General features: G+C 42.0%; 1 protein-coding gene across 4 annotated transcripts in view; it reads left to right on the forward strand.

The window, feature by feature from the left end:
* Window positions 1-20,816, forward strand: part of srgap1a (SLIT-ROBO Rho GTPase activating protein 1a) — a 77,797-nt gene that overhangs the window by 39,546 nt on the left and 17,435 nt on the right. For 2 of the 4 annotated variants that reach the window (XM_054619422.1, XM_054619424.1), the window contains exons 4-13: window positions 2,865-2,927; window positions 6,143-6,322; window positions 7,082-7,210; window positions 8,906-9,127; window positions 9,689-9,790; window positions 15,000-15,197; window positions 15,770-15,854; window positions 16,873-16,900; window positions 18,162-18,267; window positions 20,109-20,169. In XM_054619422.1, the coding sequence (XP_054475397.1) occupies window positions 2,865-2,927; window positions 6,143-6,322; window positions 7,082-7,210; window positions 8,906-9,127; window positions 9,689-9,790; window positions 15,000-15,197; window positions 15,770-15,854; window positions 16,873-16,900; window positions 18,162-18,267; window positions 20,109-20,169 (1,174 nt within the window). The other 2 variants (XM_054619423.1, XM_054619425.1) reach the window with 2 other exon arrangements.

Genomic DNA, 20,816 nt, shown 5'->3' on the forward strand with positions numbered 1-20,816 from the left:
GAGGGTATGGCTAACTAAATCAAAGACACAGCAATTAGGGAACAGGCCTTATTGCGTGGAATTTGAGGTATACACTGTGCATTTCTTTAAACATTTAGCAACACTTCTAAAGGAGGGAGTATTTCACAGAGTTCTTAAAAGCTTAATGTTAGGTGTAGCTTTTCTGGTCAGCGCACTCTAAACATGCATTGAATGTAATGCCCGTTTACTTTCATCTTTGTCTTTACTTCTCTCTCTAACACACACACACACACACACACACACACACACTCTCACCACTCATGTGATCCCTGAGAAGGCTTTTCATTGAGCTCTGGATCACTTCCCAGCCTTCTCAATGGAGACGCTGACGAGTGTTAGATCTGACAGATAGTCAAAGGTTCTGTCCTCTGAACTGACAGTTGCTAATGGGGTTTCCCACAGGAGAAAGGATGCGTCATTATGATCTTCATGATATGCAAGGATTAAATTAATAGGCGGTTAACTTAAAATGTGGTACAGTCACGTTTTGAGAGACACAATTACAGATCAACTATAAACTCAACAACCAGAACAAACTATAAATTACCAAAATCCCAAGAACTTTTCTGCAGCTCCCTTATCTTAACTTTCTCAAACATGCCTGAGTTTGACTCTTGCCAAGTTTGGTGCTTAAAGCTCTGGTTATCCAGGCTTACAGGCTGTTTGCTCTCTGAATAGGTAAGAGCTACAAATCGGTGAACTGACAGATCGGGTGATGGTTTGGAAGGTGTTGCCAACTGGTCAGGTCACCCAGCACGACACTCTAATTTCAGACACCAGTCTGGCAGCCAGTAACTGAGAGTCTAATCCTCTTTGCTGTCTATTCATATTCTCGGACATCGTGCAGCTTTACCTGTTAAGAACAAGAGTGAGAGTTTGCGTCTTTGAGCACACACACGTTTTCACAAGATAGCTTCTGTGTTGATCTTTTTGATGCTGACAGTTCAGAACAGTCCTTAAGAGCTTAAAATTTGGTTTAACGGTTTGTCACAACGATCAATCCTTGTAAACTGACCTGGATCAGTGAGGTGTGTGTCACCTCCATAGAGCCTCTTACCTGTTGCCAACCCTCACATGAAGCCTCACGTGTGCAAGGCAACGGGTTGTGTGACTCATCTAATCTCAAGGCAGGAAATCCCCTGCATTGTCCAATGTGTAGGGTATTATTGCATAAACAACTACATGTCTGCTATATACCAAATAAATATTTTTCAGTTGGAGAGGTTATGAATAAATTGCCCTGGAAATAGCTTGTTTGCTTCAGCCTTCCTCTGTCTTTGTACTAACTTATACCAGCAGTTGGACTGCTCACACATTCTGGTTGTCACACATTCTGGTTGCACCAAGTTGCAACCATTATAACATTTTCATAAATCCTGTTTATCAAATATTTTATAACAATCAACACACTGTGTACTTCTAAATGAAAAGCTTTCCTACATTTTTACCCGACTATCAACGATTTTGCACTCCCTGCATAAAACAAAAATCTCTTAAAGGTACCAGGTGGATACTCGGCTGGGTTTTCTTAAAAACAAACACAAGTTACGTTAATATTCGTATTTCTCACGAGATCTCATTGTGTGCTTCCCTCAGGTCTAGCAACTGCGCTGATTAAATTTTATTTCTCATTAAACACTTTGTTTCATATTTTAAAACCTGCATTATTTAAATACATGTTTGCTAGCTTGTGTTTATCTTCTTTTACCTTCATTTCTACGTTTCTTGTGCATTGCGTAGCCTGTTTGTTTGCACACATGTATGACGACATTAAAACAGGGACCCACTCATTGAAATATCACTCCAGCACTATTGGTCACAAACGTAACAGGGAACCTTTAATAATGAATGATAGCAATTGTAGTTGTAACTTTAGTTTACTTTTGACCATCATTGTGCTTTAAAAATGCTATGCACCCCATTCTTGATCAGAGCTACATCACTACTCCATCTATTCCACCACATTAGGTGGTTCCTATTCCCTTACAGAACCCTCTTACAGCCTTTGCCTGGGAGCGGCTCCCAGAATGAGATTTGTCTGAGGATAATTGGGTTAGAGAAAGACCTGGAGTGCGGGACGAGGCCGTAACATCATCCAGGTAGCAGAGCGTGGCATCAACTGTAGTAGAGAGATCAAAAATTCATCGTCATGACTCATGATCTCATAAACATGTGATATAGTATGTGAGTCAAAGTGAGGGGAAATATGAGAGCTCCACAGTAGAATTAATAGTGAAAGCCCCTCTAAATCCATCACAGCACTACTGTTAAACTGTATCCCACAACCGTGAGGTGCATTAATGTGGGCGTGTGTGTGATAGTATTACTGAGTCAGCCTTGTGGCACGGCTGATTGAGTTAGCATATTTGGGAAAAATCTTTTACGTTGAGGCGTAGACACCAGATAATGAGTTGAGCATGTGGACGGTGAAACTCAAGCTCCGTTCGATGATTCGAGTGGAAAGGTTGCGTGACACTGATACCACTTTCACTCACAAACCTTGTATTTGACACAGGATGATAAATCCACTGTTCTGTTTCGTATTTGTACCATTCAAACTCCGGGTCAATGTCTGCTCATTGTCTACTGTTTGTATACAACCTAATATACAGGAACAGTGTGCTTTTAACAGACTTGTCAAGTTCCAGTTCAATTATAGTTGCTTAAGTGTTTATAATGGAGATTTATTAATACATTGCAGGCCAAACTGACAAAATGGTCCCACTGTGTTGGTATAAACTATAATTTTGGTTTGGGGAAACGCTTTTTGTTTAATTAATTGTTTCATTTGACTGATTTGTTGTAATGGTCTCATTGTTTGTTCTTCTATTTTTCTTTTTCAGAGCAAGGAAATAGCCTTTCAGGTCCAGGAAGACTTGATGAAGGTCCTTAATGAGCTATACACAGTAAGTAGTAATGACTGCCCTATTTTAACTAATTCAAGTTCACTGGTCTTTGTTGTGGTTGAGACTGGTTTAGCAGTGAGCTGCCTAACTTCCAACTATTTGTAACATCTACTTCAGCTTGGAGTCTTAAACCCTGGAGCTTAAAGATATCTGAAGGATCAACTGCTAAACATTGAAGCAAATAGACAACTACCAAAGTGATTGCTCAAACTGTAGGGGAAGTCTGTCTAATCTCTTTTACAGCACGAAATGAAACACAATCTCTTTTACCTAAATTAACTGGAAATTCAAGCTGTGAAGTATCAACATTATGTTTGCTTGACTCATTACAGTTCATGTTCTCTGTTTTAATGGCTTTCATCAGCTTAGTTTTTTTGCTCTTCAAAACAAGTTCAAGCAAAGCCACACCAGGCAGTTAAAGCCAAGTAGCAACTTGTGGATACATTTTCTTAAAAAAAAAACAGAGACAGATGGGAAGCCAGGGGAGAGAGCGAGAGAGATTACATGCAACACAGGTCCCCAGTTTGAATTGAATCAGACATGTTGTGATAACATGGTCTTGGCCTTGGACCACTAGCTTACAGGGGCACCCGCTATATATATTTTGAGAATCACACAATGTTAAACGTAGCAGTGGCTACAGACCTTTGAACCCAAAGAAGGAATTATTTTGAGGGTCTTAGTAACATTTCACCAAACCATTAAACAAGCTGAATGGCTGCAGTCTTGTTTCTCTGTTCAATGCCTTTGCCGTAAGTAGTTGTTTGTATTAAGCTCTGACCTTAGTGGAGAAAGCTACTTCAAATCATGAATAAAAAGCTGATTCCACTGCGATGATCGCCCCAGTCAGCCCTGCTAGCCTACGAGCTAAGTTGTTTTTGGACCACCAGACGCTTGTGTTCTTAGAAAGGACGACTGGATAGTTTAGAGGGCATGTTGTTTAAATATGACAACTAATATTGGTTTAACAAATACAATCTAGCCAAACTGTTAATCTGTGTGTGTTTGTGCTATCAGTAATTCTAGTAATTCCTCCCTAATGATCAATGTCACTGTGTTGAGCCTCCTCGTTGATCACCATGGTGACCTGGAGAAAAAGCAGCTCAGTTTGCTCATACAGTCTCCAGTTACTCGCTATGGAGGATTACAGCGAGGGCCGTGCTGCTCCAAACACAACAAACGTGTTACTCCAAGCTCAATGTGTGTCACTCTCACCACAGTCAACACTCCACATTTGACCTGGTTCAGCCCCTGTGGGGGAAGCACACACACGCATGCACACACACACACACACACACACACACACACACACACACACACACACACACACACACACACACACTGAGTAGGTATTGCATCAGACAGCCACGGTCCCGATGTCGACCTCCGCCAATGAAATAACATGTCTGCTCCGACTCTAAATATGTCCCTCTAAAAGAAACACCAAAGTAAACACTGCAGCGGCAGACTCCAGACCAGTAAGTGAGGAGTACAGGGCCCAAGGTCAGTCACCCATCTCTAAACTGGTTCCAATTTGGCCAAACACCACCAAAGGCAAATGGCTCCAGACAAATCAGTCTTTGCTTCGTTGTTCCACTCATACAGAAATAACTCGGTTTGGGCGAAAGATGTTTGGATTTTGAGATGGGTGAGTCTCTATTCTTGCTGAAGTTGAGGTCTTGTGCAGACAAGTGACTGCATACATCGGTTTTGGAGCTGTAATTTGTTGGAGTTGGTTCATTCCAGGTTAAACCACTGGTGCTCTATATTGCCGACTTTTCCTGTGAGTTTAGCTGCATTTTCTGCATTTGTTTTCAGTTCATCACATTTAGCCAGCTGCCATGGAACCAGGCTTGTGTATCTTTACAGAAGACTGTTAGAAGTTAACTTGTATTTTCCAGTTGTACTTTTCAAGGTGGCAGCTCCAAAATGTTTAACAATTGATTTATGCATTTATGCAGGTTTCTCTTGATAGTGCAAGTTTTATACTGAAAACCCAACACCAGAATTCTGTTTAGATAAATAATCTGCAGTGTCTATGTGGTGGGCGATGTGCCACTAGTTTCTACTGGAGTCTGTATAGTTATATTATATAAAATCCATAAATGGCAATTGTTAATTTGAATGCATGTGTTCGGGGTTCTCCTGCTGATGATAGCATCATGGACTCAATGTTAGTCCTACGGCCAGTGACTCATCTGCACTGTCCTCAGAGCCCCCACATGTCCGTTCTCCTGACAGCGTGAGCCAGTGTTGATATTAAGACTTTTATAATCACTCGGCTCTCTTGAAGAACTCATTGTTTGTGTTTCGTGGTCTACCTGCTACTTAACGATTGAGTCACTGTCTAATGGGTCCACGGAGTATGTATGAGTAACGCTGTCTCTGAAGGTGATGACTCAAATTTGAGGAAATAGTTCTAATCAGATGTTCACCATTAAGGTAAAGCATTTCCCTGGTTTCTAATGTGTGATGACATAAGGAGAGGAAGGGTTTAACTTATTTGCCGTTATAGCCTTCACAAAAACATATTTTTATTTCAGATGTATAAGAAGTATATGAATGTATGCTACATGTGAACCAGAAAGTAATACCAATAGTTAGAGTGAGCAAGGTGCAACACAGGACAGGAACATTTAAATGTAAAGCCATTTTTTTTAAGTGTTAATAATCCCCATGACTTGTTTTGACTTTATTTTTATTGGCTGCTAAAATGAGAGCTGAATTGTCTCTCAAAGAGCGGTCAACCTCCGTCTTAATAACCTCATGTGAAAACCAGAGGACCAATCCAAATCTCCTTCCTGTGTTGTTTTCCCTTCCAAACACAGATCAATGAAGTCAGATTTAGCTGCAGTGATTTGCGGTGGTTGTGGTTGTACGAGCATGATATTAAGAGGCTGCAGAGAATCTGGCTTTGGTTTGTGGTTTAGGGAGAGTCGAACCGCCTGCTGTGACATGAGTTGAGTCGATTTGTGATGAATGAGCGGGTCAAAGGATGGAAGCCTTAGTTGTGGGTTATAAAAGATTGGTCTTGACTATAAAGATGGATTATTCTGACCTTTTTAACCTCACAGGAACTGACCTGAAACTCACACTAACACAGCCGTTTTTTCCGGATGTTGCCTTTTGCCAATCATGAAAAGGAAATGATTACAAACGGTCCTTGAAAACATTTTTTTTCTTTGCAGCTTATTGACACTTTTGTTTGTCTCCAGGTGATGAAGACCTACCACATGTACCACTCTGAGAGCATCAGCGCCGAGGGCAAGCTGAAAGAGGCTGAGAAGCAGGAGGAGAAGCAGATCGGCAGGGGAGAGCAGGTCTTCAGCATCCGAATGGAAGACAAATACCAGAGGCGCAGCTCTGTGAAGAAGATCGAGAAGATGAAGGAGAAGGTAGAATGCGAGAAGATGAAGGAGAAGGTAGAATGCCAGTGGTTCACTCCATTTTTTAATTCCAGTTTGGACAATTGCGCTGCAATTTAGTTAGAAGACACAGCATGCATAAGGTGTTTTCATTTAGTAGTCTTGAACAAAACAAAAAATCTGATTAGAAAACTTCAGAGCGCAGCTTTTTCACAGATGTCCTACTGACCTGATTAAATAAAAAACACACTGAAACCATCGTCACAGCCAAAGAGCAGGCTTTGTATTCTCAGAACAGGCCTGCTTTCTGTTAAATCTCTGTGACAAAGGATTCAATGGCTTTTTGAACACGACGCTTCCTGGAATGCATTTAGGAAGTGTTAAAATATGAACAATTTGGAAGTGTGTCATAGTCGGAGCCCATTGGTCAGAGGATGGTGACTAACGAACAGCCTTTTGTTTGTCTGGTAGTGAGGGAGTGTAAGATAAGGACAGATGGCTCCGACTGAGGTATCCTAGTTGAAGTGAAGGACACAAGCTGTTTTTATTTTAGGTTTTTCCTTTTTCGTTTTTGTTCCCTTTTTTGCTATTTTTAAACTTTATGTAACTCAATTATCCTCTATTGTTTATTGAAGCTGTTGTTTTGTCAGTAATCCAGTCTCAGCTTGGAGATGCGTGCAAAGACATAAAAGAACAATCACTTGTCAAAAAGGCATTTCTCTACATATTAAATTCATCCTCGCTCTGTTGTCTTTTTTTCTCATTCTGTTCCTCTAATTCTCTCATCAGCGTCAAGCCAAGTACTCCGAGAACAAGCTGAAGTCGATCAAAGCGCGGAATGAGTACCTCCTCACACTGGAAGCGTCAAACTCCTCCGTTTTCAAATACTACATCCACGACTTGTCGGACTTAATTGATGTGAGTATAAAACCACGTGCTTTTAGCACAGGGTTGTTTTTATCCAATGAGACAGGGAACCTTTTTTTTTGCTGAGGACATCCTTGCATAAACAGAACACAGACATTGCAGTCACCTGAGGTAGATTTTAAGACCAAGTTTTTTTCCCCACAGACTTTTAGAATAGATTTATAATAATCGGAGGAGGAAAGACTTTAGCAGCTGGGCCTGATCTAAAAGAGATCTTAGGACACCAGACTGTGGGATGGAAATTACAGTGCAAGACTAAATTAAAGCAGCTTATTAACTTTTGTGATGAAAACTATTCCTTCCTCTTTTAATTCTCTTCATGTCATCATTGAAAACCAACATATTATATTCAGTTCAACTGTGTTTTGCTGACACTTTGTCACTGCTTTGAACATTTTCCACATCTCTCAGGCTTTGTGAATGGACTCTGACTTTCATCAAAGTGTTTTTTGTTGTTGTCATGTACAGCTGTGGCTCATCACTCCATTCACTACAGCACTCACGTCTCTCTACTCTGCCTTGCCACCAGTTTGCTTTGCCTGACCTTTTTTTTTGCTACCGGACCAATAAACATGACTTATTTATGATATGGCTCACCTTGTAAGAGAAATAAACTTACCGTGCCATCTGCTGTAGCATTTCTAAGGAAATGGGAGAAAGCCATGTTTTTAGCTAGCGTTATGGGGTTTTATATTCTAGACAGGACTGAAGGAGAAGAGAAATGCAGCCTCTATTCAGAGGCATGCTGTGCGATGAAATTACCCTTCTCCCTGCTTTGCTCACAAGCCTTTATCGCACCAGGGTGTGTGTGTGTGTGTGTGAAGTGCTCTCTGTGAGCTGTATTGTGCAGTCTTACACACATTTGTTTATTGATGGGGACTTTTTATAGTCGAAAACAAAGTGTACAAGCTGGCTTATAGTGGTATTGTTTTGCCTATCACTCAGGCCATGTCTTTTTTCTGTGTGTGTGTTTGTGCGTGTGCGAGCGTGTGTGTGTGCGCGTGTCCGTACCTTGGGCCTGTGCGTCTTCCCAGGAGAGACCTTGGCCAAGCTTCTAGTTATTAAAACTCAGAATTAGTTCCTGGAGGTAACATTCACTGACATTGAGGTAACATTGCGTAACACAGAGGCAACACTGCTGACTCAGAAAGTGCAGGACTGTTTACGATGGAAATCTTATTTTCAGGTCCATCTGCACATATCATTTAAGACTGTAATTCATAGAAATATGTTTTGTTTGTTTGCTCTGACCAAATGGAATTATTGGCTTGTTTTTTTACAGTGTTTATGAACATAACTACTTTAAACAATCCTTAAACAGCAGCAGAAAACATTAGTAAATTGGATTGGACATCTGAAACGATTAGTCAATAATCAATCATTGAAAAAAAAAAAATCATGCAAGTTCCAGAAACTCTTGTGTGACGTTTTAATGTTTTTATTTGTCTTTCGTGATTTTATATCAATAATTCTGTGTTTTGGACATGTGATCAGGCAAAACAAGCTGTTTAAAGACATTAACTTAGAAAAAAAATCACTTTTCTTAGAATTCATAGACTGAATAATTCATGGAGAAGATAATCAGCAGAAAATAAAGAAGTAACCCTTTAGTATTAAGTCTAATGTTGGTTTGTGTATCATGAGACCTGTAGGATCACGTTGACCCTCCTCTTATCTCTCTTCCAGTGCTGTGATTTGGGGTACCACGCCAGTCTGAACCGGGCCCTGCGCACCTACCTGTCAGCCGAATACAACCTGGAGACGTCACGCCACGAGGGTCTCGACATCATAGAGAACGCCGTGGACAGTCTGGACCCACGGAGTGACCGACAGAGGTTCATGGAGATGTTCCCTACGGCCTTCTGCCCTCCGACAAAATTCGAGTTCCAATCTCATATGGGAGACGAGGTACGTAGTTCAGACCACATAGAACACAAAGAAATGTATTTGGAGAAAGAAAACTGCCAAAATATACGATACTCATATGAGGTTTAAAATGCTTTGCTTCCAAGTCATCCACTCTATGTGCTGCACCGCAGATATACTGAATAACATGGAAGTGAATTTGGAGTTGATTAAAAAAAGTCTCAGACTTAATGAGGTCTGATTTCAGTGGCTTAAGTGCAGCATTTTACTGCATCTGGGCTGCCAGATCAGGTTTTATGGGGCACAGAATTTGACAAATCATCTGTTAATTCTCCCCCTGCAGTCATGTTGCTCAACATGTGTTCAGAGTTTTACTGTTTGGCTGGCACTACCAACGCTGATATCATGTCTGTTTACTAGCTGTTGTTGTGTGGCTGTCTGCCACACAACAACAGCTAGTTTGGCAAAAGTCACTCATTTGGCAAAAGTCACTGTGGTTTGCTCTGCAACTCGAGAACAATTTAGATTCCTGCAATTTGTTTAAACCAGAGGTTATGTGTTCCCTGATCATAGACAAAGTATTTCCTTTTTTTTTTAATCCAGGTGTGTCAGATCTCAGTGCAACCACCAGTGAACGGAGAGCTCATCCTAAGGTTCCAGCAGCTTCAGTCTCGCCTGGCTACTTTGAAGATAGAGAACGAAGAGGTAAGGCAATGCAATTCTATTCCGCTCATTACACAGTAAAGATGCCGCGATTGCAATATTTTTTGGTCAATTCGATTTCCAATTTTGTAAAAGTCTCACAAAGAAATTCAGATTTTCTTTCATTCCAAGAACTATATTTGATACCATGCACATACATTTTTGTAATTTTTCTTTCATGGAAACATTGAAATTCAATTGGATGTTCGTACCATAACAGGTAGTGTTACAAATTGCAAGCTTTGTCTCTCCTTCACTTATGCTGAAAAACTTCCACACCAACAACATGATTTGTGTGTGTGTGTATGTGTGGCTGCAACGTGTGCGCTGTAAAACCAGAATCTTGAAGCACGTGTGTAAATTGGATATATGAGACTGATCGGCTGGTCAGCGGTCATGACCAATCAGCTGACAAACAGACGGATTCGATTGATGGGTGCATCTCGATTACACAGGTATTTGTGGCTTGTGGGGTTTTGATATGTCAAAAGTATTCCCCTGCCGCTCTGGCTTTGTTGTCTGCCAGAGATGCAGTTTTGTCATGCTGCTTTTTGGTGGTTGCAAGATGCTGACTGCTACAGAGCTTTAAAGCTACAAAAAAAAAGTTAACTTCAGCCAGCAGTCATCGAAGGTGAGACAGAGGAATAGTTGCTGATGATCTCTGAAGAATCAAAGTTTTTGTTTTGTTGCATATACCACCACACACACACACACACACACACACACACACACACACACACACACACACACACACACACACACACACACACACACACACACACAAAGACATGCACACTGTATTTTCCTCTCTCTCATGCCCTGCAGGTAGCCATCAAACCCTTTCTGTGAAGCCTTCATTTCTGTTCCCATCGGTAGAATTCACCGTCTCGCTTTTCTTTGCACAAATCTGTCAGACGCTGCTCTGTTTTGACATTGGAGATGCTTCTCTGCATCTCTGGCTGTATTGTTTTAATCTGTCTGCAGCATGCTTGAGTATGGCAAACTTGGGTAGAAATACCATGACTGCCATAGGAGTGCAATCACATCCATTACGCAATCACTCCTAACCCTCCACCTGTCTGTGCGCTTTCACTGCCGTCTTTCTGTATCGTCTCTGTTTCTCTCCCTCCCTCCGCATCAGTGCTCTCTTTGATCCAGCTACAAAGACTAACAGAGAGACAGGAGCAAGTCACTAAACTTCCTTATCATCCACTGTGAATTCAGATTCCTTTTGATCATATTGTCAACACTTTGTGAAATTGACTGGTAATACATCAGATTGAATGATGGACGGTGGACAGGATTCCTGTATTTTTGGACCTTGTGCTTATTACTAAAGCTGACGCCATTACTTGATTAGTCAATCGACTGAAACTTGATTTGTCCCAATTTTCTCTGGCTCCAGCCTCTCTGATGTAAGGATTACATTTTTTGACTTTTTTAGAACCTTAATGATTACTTGATTAATAGATACAAAAAGCAGATTTACTAATAAAAGAAATGATCCCTAGTTGCAGATTCAGACTCAGTGTTTTTTTTGTTGTTGTTGTTGTTGTGTGTATCATCAGGGTTGTCCAAGGTCTTGCTCATGTCATCACAGTTCACCATGCCTGCAGTATGTACAGTATTTCTGCAACTGAGCACATACACATTCACCTGTGTGTGTGTGTGTGTGTGTGTGTGTGTGTGTGTGTGTGTGTGTGTGTGTGTGTGTGTGTGTGTGTGTGTGTGTGTGTGTGTGTGTGTGTGTGTGTGTGTGTGTGTGTGTGTGTGTGTGTGTGTGTGTGTGTGTGTGTGTGTCTGTGTGTGAGGGTACGATGACAAGCCCTGGTTGCTTCATGTCCTTGTCCGCCTGCCTCTCTGAAGCGGATGTCCTGGTGGGTCAGAATTGGAGGGTGCTGCTGCCTTGTGTTAGGATCACCAGATGGCCTCTCTTCCCGGGCACAGCGTGCCAGATACATCCTTGAAAAATGAACTTTCAAAGCACAGTGACGACCTACAAGCGCGACTGTCAAATGTACAAGAGAGAAAGAGAGCCTGTCTTCATCCGGCCAGGAAAGGCTGCAGGGCAGCGCTTAATAGAAGTGCAGCTGCTTCCTCAAACCTCTTTTACTCCTGTGAAACAGTGAAAGAAAACATTGCTGAATAATTTACTCTGCATCAGTGGTGGGTGGGGGTGAAAACTCTGGCTCCCACTCTTACTAACGCGTTGGGGTTAACGTAGCCCCCGCTGGGTGCCTCACTGCAGGTGCTACAATTAAATTTTTTTCATTAAAAAAGTCTGTTCTCCGAGGTCGCCGTTCATTTCAGCTCTTCAGTCAGTCAGCGTGGTTCATCTCGCTTAATAATCTGGCCATTTAGATCTCATTTGCCTCCGTATGAACCAGAGCTCACACAGGCTGATTTTCATCTCGTTTGTATTCTGAAGACGTTTCACGCTAAACTACGGCAATCTAATGCCATCTCCTTGGCAGGAAGTGTTTGTCTTCTCTCAGGGAGGCACATCAAAGCCTGTGTGTGCGGGCGTGTGTGTGGGAGTGTGTGCTCATAGCTGGGTAATCAACAGATTACACACTTACTATGTAGTATGTTGAAAGCTATGGACAGCAGTCTGCCTTTTGAGCTGTGATGACAGATGTTGCAATAACTGTTAGTGATGCTACCCAGAATAACATTGACTTTAAAGTGCGGTGAATTGAATTATGTTGGATTTTAACAAAGCAGAAGTTGATTTCAGTCCAGCGACTGACAAATGTAAATAAGCCCGACTGATATTTAACTCCTGGTATTGGTGCGCTGTCTGTGTAGCAACATAGGAAATACATGAGTCATGGTTCTTTATTGAGAATAAACCAACTTATTTCGATCCGAGGGACTTTCTCCAGGTCCGTTGTGCAGCCGCAGGGACTAATGGGCAGAGTCTCTCTAAGAGCTCCGTTGTAATTGAGCCCAGCAGTGAACACTGGTAACTATTCGTCTGCTGAATAATGGATAAACTCAACAGCTTTTTCACTGGGAGCGATTCTCTCGCATGCATGGGTCCTGTCTTCGCAATGACAGCTGGGCCTCTCGCCTCCACGGGGGAAAAGCAGGATGAGGCTGCCAGGGACACGGGAGAGACCCAACACGCTCAGAGCATGTAACAAATGACTGTATGTCGTTATAGGTTACTTTTTGTTGGCACCCGTCGTGGATAAAGCCACACTGCATATATGTAAAGTGATGGTGTAAGTGCAGTTTCTCTGTTTTCTCCGTCTATTGAAGGTCATTTTTCATTTTTGTTCAGACAATCACTCCTTTTGATCACCAAATAATAACCCCCAGCTGTTGTCGAAAGACAGGATGATGTTTTTGCAAAGTTGTGCGATCGCAGTATCCCCCGTTTCCTCTTCTACGCTGTCATTAGTCGGGTTCAAACCTGCAGTGTGTTTTTGCTTCACATTTGGATGGATGACACTCTAACTACATCCACATTGTGTGCCAGAGCATGTCTGTCAGCACTGTAATCCATCAGTGTTACACATGAAAGAGATGAAGTCCACCTTGCCTTTTAGGTGGGGTTTTTTTTCTCATTACGCAGCCCAAATGAGTCACAGGTCAAACTGTTTAAAAAAACAAGCTAATCAACTGTAGTCTCTGTGTGTGTATAATAGTAACACAAGTATACCACCATGTTCTTTAATTAACACTGAGGTCAGACTCTCTTAAAAAGTGAGATAAGGGGTCACTACCTCTGAGTGGGGGTCCTCCTGATCATTAAGAATAATTAGGAAGACTTCCAGCTGCGACTCACTCAGGGCGTCCATGACCAGTGGTGAACTAACAATTGAGCTGCTATTGTCGCAGAATGTCTCTGTTGAATGAAGAAGGGCGTTTTGCTGATTTCTTTTATTTCTTTTCCTACAGAGGTGGTTGTTGGTGTTTCTACATCAGCATGGCCTCTTTCTTTCTGCGGCTTTTCCACATCAGTGATTCATGCTCACATGCTTGACAGTCTCTAGACTCTTCCTCCTTGTCTGTTTGTCTCCTTTTTGTTTTATGTAATCTTTTTTTTCTCCGTCTCTTTTTTTATCTCCTTGTTCTGCAATAGTTCAAAGCACATATGGGCCATATTGATATTATTTTAGTTAACCCATTGACTAAACTAAGTAAATCAATTAAACATGAGGCAGAATGATTGCTGTGTTAACCCTTGACTGACCCTTGGTTTTAATACATTTTTATAATGTCCTTCCACAACATCTTAGCTCATACTTGCAATTACAATAAATGAAGGACAGTTTTAATCCTCCCAGCCATTTAAATGTTTAATTGGACCTTTTTATGTAGATCACTATCAAATCATTGAGTATAAGGGCCAAGCTCAGGGGATATAAGTGTCAGTCTGTCCACCACTTTGGTCCAGACTGTAATCTCTCAATAATTTGATGGATTGTCATGATATTTGGTACATACTTTCATGATCAGGTTCAGAACACAGTTTTGATTTGATCAAGAAATGGGTTTTTTTCCATCAACCAAAGAGTCTAATGTTCAATAACATCATCATATTCGTTATTCTTGAAGTCTCAGTTGAACAGTGGTCCTAATACTCCATTGTACCATCACTGTGTAGTGCAATATCTTATATAGTCTGTATTGTTCAATTGTAGTCTGCACAATTCATTTGTATCGAGCTGTTATGCTCATATGCCCTAGCATTTTTCTCACATCATCTATCATCTTTTGTTATCATACACTGGATGCAGTCTTGGCCTCTTGCACATTCACTGGCTGGACACCTCTCACAGTAAGTGGTGGGGCACGCTCTGCAAAACCCTGACGTTTCTAAGCTCCGGCAGAAGCACTTCTGTTGACAGGGAAGAGGTGGTTATGGAAACAAATCTTAAAAGCCTGTGTCTGAATGTACCATCTCCAGCAGACACTCTTCACCTCAAGCTCCTCTGAGAGCATGCAAATAGATTGCTTTGCCTGCGAGTCATGTTCAGGGGCTGGAGGATTTCTGGAAACTTGCATCTTGTCATAAAAAACCTGAATTTTTCAGAGTGTCATGGGATAGTGAGAGAGGTTTTTAGTGAGTGTGATGATAAAGCCGATGGTGTACTGTGATGATAACATTGTGATAGTGAAGAGATGACATCTATGTGTTAAGCTGGCTGTTTTTTATAATACTACAACTCATCTTCAACCCCCCCTTCCTTTGTGTCCCCAGATCAAAAAGACATCAGAGGCCACCCTGACCACGATCCAGGACATGGTGACCATTGAAGACTACGACGTGTCAGAGTGTTTCCACCACAGCCGGTCAACGGAGTCGGTCAAGTCCACTGTGTCGGAGACGTACCTCAGCAAGCCCAGCATCGCCAAGAGGAGGGCCAACCAGCAGGAGACGGAGCAGTTCTACTTCATGGTGAGTGGAGAAGTTGTACGAGAGAATAGGATGATAGTGGTTACAAGTGAGCAAATACAAAGAAAAAAAGGACTTCAGAGATATCTTTTTGTTTCTGTATGAAAATAGAAATAACTCTCTTTTAGACTCTTTTTGAAGCCTTGATTAGCTTTCTATACTTAGACTTTTTAAAAGAAGAGGAGTCATAGTCCTCTTGTCTGGTCATATACTCACACATTTCTGCAAAATAAATCTGAGAATATGAACTTGAAGCTTTTATCTGGACTTTAAAAAGCTTAATCCATGCATGTAAATTCTGTTAGGATCTAAAGTCTGAATCTCATCCAAAAAGTGCCTTTGAAATCAATGATTGGCTGGCAGAGGGGTAGCTCTCCCAAAATGTTTCCATTTTTTAAGAGCTAACTGCTATCGTGTTCCCATCTGAAGATGGACATGCTCTGATAAAAGCTTTAAAAAGACTCTCGCCGTGTCCTTTGCCCTCGGCTTTTTCTTATCGTAGATTGCTGTTTTAAGAGCGGTCGCTCTGGCTTGGCACTCAGGGCCGCTGTGTAATTACTCTCAATTCTCCACAGAAATTCCGGGAGTTTCTGGAGGGCAGTAATCTCATCACCAAACTGCAGGCCAAACATGACTTGCTGAAGAGGACACTTGGTGAAGGTACAGTCACGACCCCTTTGCTTTAATACTCTAATCTGATCACTGTTCCTCTCAATGTCAAATCCTCTTTCCCACAATTTGTACGTCCCTTTCTTCAAGCCAAAGTGAGGATGTATATGAACCCTAATCAGTGTCCAAACAGCCAACTTAGTAATGTAGTCTTACATTTTCAGCAATTTTTTCGTGGCAAATTTTGTATTGTTTGCCTGCTTTTCCTGCTACTTAAAGCTTCTAGATGGCAATCTGGGTTTTTAACCAGGCGAGCTGATGGGGATTGTGAACATTATAATCCGTCTCAGTGATTGATTTGCTCCCAACTTAATGGACCGCTGTGCGTTAGAGGGTTGACGGTCATTACAATGGGCTCTCCTTGTACTACATTGGAGGGATCTCCTCGAGGCCTCAGCTAATCTACCGTCAACCCAGCGAGTGTCAGTCACTCTTTGCTCTAACCAGCATTCCTGGTGGTCTCAGTCAAACTGTCCACTTAATGACAAATGGAGCCGTGTGCTAACGAGGAAGAGCTTCTCCCACACGCTCCTTAATCATATTGTTGTCAATGAGCTGGACTACAGCATGACTCACTCAGACACACAGACAGGTCAGATCCTGTTCATGGGAACAGATGGCCACACAAACGTGTGGAAGCTATTTTGTGCTTAATCTTACTTTTCCTCTCCAAACTTGTAACTGTGTGTGTTTCTATAATGATTAGTCTGTCTTCGTGACTATGTCAGTTGTAAACTTTATGCCAAGTGGATGTTTGTTTGTACTGTAGCTAAAGGGTTAGTTTTAGTTTCTGTGCAAGCTATGAGCCGTTGTGATCGTGTACGTAGGTGTGTGCATGGGTTTTGCTTGTGCTGCTCCAAGAGGCCAGCGGTCGTGGACAGATGGCAGGCTTCAAATGCATCACTAGCCAGATGCAGAATGCACCGCAGGGACTTTAGAGTCAGGTCCTGGCATGTCCACACATCTAACTTCCCCTCACATCTCTTCCCTTCTCTCTCTTCACCCGCAGGCCACAGAGCTGACTACATGACCACAAGGTAAGGCGCACACACACACACACACACACACACACACACACACACACACTTCAGGGTCCCTGCATATCCAATACACACATATCCAGTCTACTTTTCTTTCAACAGCGACAGAAACATTTGTTACGTGTTAGAGCCCATCAAGGCGAGGACAGTTTACCTCTTGAAATTATCATGTCTAGTCCTCTGTGACCATGAAAGCAGAGGAGTTGGTGGGACTATGAAAAAAAACAAAAAACCTAGAGAGCACTGAGCAGATGTGCGGGCTTCTGTTATTTAAGCCCAACCTGGTATGTTGCCGCGGCGTTACTGTACTTCCTATAGCCAACCTTAGTCAGGCCTGTAAAGAGACTGAGAGGTGGTAGAGTTGAATGTTTAACCTCAGAAAGGAGGAAAAGAGAGGAGAGGAGAATTTGCATGAAATGTAAATGTTGTATTTAGTTTCAAAGAGGAGCGAATAGGAACAAATGAGTCAGTTCTCCTTAGTCTTACTTTTGCATCTTTGAAAACAGATTGTTGTGCTGCATATTTCACAAAAACTTGATTTTACAAGAAATGTTTTCAGTTCTTCATAAGTTTCAACTAAATGGCTATGGAGTCATGGCAGTGAACAACTACTTAGATTAGCACATTTTTTAAGCTAAATTACAAAAAAAAATCCTTACTCTCAGCTTCTCCTTAGTAATCATTTGTTGCAGTAGAAGTGCTGGGGGTGTATGCCTAATGACACAGTTGTATTCATAGTGCAAATTTCTCCAGATATATTGCATGATCAGATAACACCTTTAGGCTTTTCTTGCAGAATAATTCTGTCACTATGATTGAGCAGCAGAAAGGACCAAAGTCCAGGACTCTTTTAATCTCAGTCCTACAGGTCACAAGAAGCCAAATTCCATTAAGTCACAAACGCATGCACACATATCCACACAGACTCATAGAGGCAGTCCCCCGCAGGGCCTGTCATGAGGTAGAGGATGACACATTGGACTCTCCCAGCGGGTCGGATATTTCACTGGCTTGTGATATCGTGTGGAGAAAGAAAAGACGGGATTATAAAGCAAAAGTTAATTCATGGGTTTCAGCGGTGTCTGAAAATACCCTCATTCACCTGTCCATCATCTTGAGTCGAAGGGTTTTAAAGATTAGCCAGTCTCAACTTCAGTTCAAGTTTTTAAAGGACATCAAGGTTATTGGAGAATAGATGAACTACTCCAAAAGGAAAACTGCATTGTTTACTTATTCTAATTCATTCTTTGTATTCTAGACATCCCAATGGTCCATTCAAAACCCACACCGGCACCCGGCGGGCTAGACCCCGCTCTGTTTTTAATGTTAGGTTATTTAATGGCAATTTGGAGTCATTTATCAAGGTACTCATTACCAGTCTGCCCGCTTGACATTGCTCCTCCTCCTATCTATTTTCTGTCTTGCTCTGGCTTTCTGACCATTTTGGTGGGTTCCCCCAAAGCACTTAAGCTTTGATTTATCTTTTACCAACAAACAACAACAACATAGTTGTTGGATTGTGGAAACCTTCCTCATGAGTCAGTGAGCTCTGGCAGTCTGGGTCTGAGATGTGATGGTGGCTCTGATAGATTTGGAGGGCTGCAGGAAGAGAGGAATGGCAGTTGGAGGGATACATTTTGGTCTAAGTCAGCTCCCGTGACTCACTGCTGACCTGCCATCACTGAGCCGCTCTGGCAGAGATATTCTCGCCTCCCTCCCCGGAGCAAGAGGCCAGAGAATACAGCAGGATAACTGGCAGTCAGGGAGCAGATGCCAGACTGATGAGCTGTGCTGCCTCCTCTCCTCCTGCCTTCTCACTAGTGGCCGTGTCCGGTCCGGCCCGGTCCGGTCCACTTCCCATTGTTTCCTTCTGGGTTTGAAGCCAGCACAGAGTTGAATGAGGGTGCGCTCTTAGTAAAAGCTTTGGTGGGCAGCTGCTGTGGTCCTAATCTGGGTCTTGCTTTTTCTCTCTATTTCTTTTTCTCTGCGACACTTCTCTGTAGCCGTGGACGACGGAACTCACACGCTCGACATCAGGTAGACACCTTGAAGCATCTTGGGGGGCCCCTCGCTGCTTGCCTGCATTTCCTTTATCTGTCCTGCCCTAACAACACTTTCATATCATGTTGTCTATATCTTGTTTGTTTCCTGACTTCTTTGAGTAGACTGAGACAGACTGAATTGAAGCTTTTCCCCTTAAACAGAGATGTTGCAGAAAACTGTATCTTTAGTTTCAATTATGTTTCCCAGCATGAAGCCCTCCCAACTTCAAAAGTGGTATTGGATCATCTGATATAAAGCCGTCATCCCGAGTCTCGCATATCCAAAGAGATAGTATTACATAATCCTGCTGCACTAGACCTAAACACTCACGGCTCCACTCCAACGATAGATAGTCAATTTTGGCACACACCTGAGGGCTGTAAACAGATCCACTGTATCATTAAAAGCATGTACTGAGTCCCTGTCCAGCACTGAGCCTCAGGAGCAGCTGGCACCGAGGCAGAACAAGGCTGCAGTCCACCTCTAAGTGCGTGAGAGGAATGTGTATTCTCTGAAGGAGACAGTGCTGCTCCTCTGAAACGCCACTCTTGCTCCGAGCTCCCTATTGAGTGTGTTGCTCTTTAGATAAGATCCTCTTAATTTAAACAGCGGGTGCACTTGATAGCTAGCATAACAACACTTAAAGTATATTTAGCAGCAATGGAGGCCTAAACAAAATGTGTTTGACTACAGCTTTGTACATGCTTGTTGGAGCTAGTCAGTAATATTTGTATATTTTCAGATATTTCACAGTCATTGAGTTATTATGGGAGACTGGGCATGAACAATTAAAAAGCTGGTCACCTCAATCTGTCTCAGTAAGATCTCAAAAAGGTAACCCTCATTTTGTATGTAAACTCACCAACTTCACTCACACTGGGTATGCATGTCTACATACTTTTAACTTCATGTTTCTGTTAGAGCCCGACCGATACAGTTTTTTTGTATCTTTACTTTGATACATCATTATCCCATGATGTATTTTATGTTTTGAAAAAAGCAATTTATTGCAATAGATTTTAATCATTCTTAATTGTTGATAGCATTCTCAAAGCGATATCTGTCATGTATCTGTCGGGCTTTAGCTCTTGTTCATGTATTACAAATGGCAAATTAAACATGATCTGACATTTGGGTGTTTTTGTTTACTTTGCCTTCAAAGGACTCTGGACAAGCTATCCCCCGTGTGGTTGAAAGCTGTATTCGCTGCATAAATTTGTATGGTGAGTTGGTTGTTGTTTTCAATTCAGCTAAGTGATCATGGCTTGATGTCTTTATTTATATTTTCTTTGATGAATTCTTCTCAAAAATCGACTTCACCCAGCCTCATTTCCACATCTATGTGACTTTGGTGAAAAGTGACACTGCCAGCGATATCCAGGCATTAATTGTTTTGGGTGTGTACATAGTTTTTCATGTTGGGGTTTTCTCAGTGTTCAGTCATGGGAAAATGCAGATTCCATCCTGTTTACAGCGGCGCAGCCTTTTTACACCCAGTTTCCCAAACATACTGTGAGACAGATAGCTTAGCCTGGCACAAGTGATGAGTTATGCTATTTGTTTTAAACCACATTGAAAAAGACACTGAATGAATGCGTGTAAACACAAACATTAGGCATTTAAGAAGTGACAGTTAGGAGGTTCCATGGTTTGCAGGCTCGTTTGCTACATCTTATTCAGCAGCGGACTGATGAAATGTAAAAGAGGCAAACCGCAGACTAATCATGCTTCCTCCTGACCTCTGACCTCTCCCCTTATTAAGTCCTAATCCCAGCCGGAAGACGCTTCAGTACAGCTTGATTGCAGCCTCCCAGACTCATTAATTATCTTTAATTAGAAAAGTGAAGGGGCTTAAAAACCATGATGTGCC

This window comes from Anoplopoma fimbria, chromosome 19 (genome assembly GCF_027596085.1).
Source record: "Anoplopoma fimbria isolate UVic2021 breed Golden Eagle Sablefish chromosome 19, Afim_UVic_2022, whole genome shotgun sequence".
In the NCBI taxonomy this organism is placed as follows: domain Eukaryota; kingdom Metazoa; phylum Chordata; class Actinopteri; order Perciformes; family Anoplopomatidae; genus Anoplopoma; species Anoplopoma fimbria.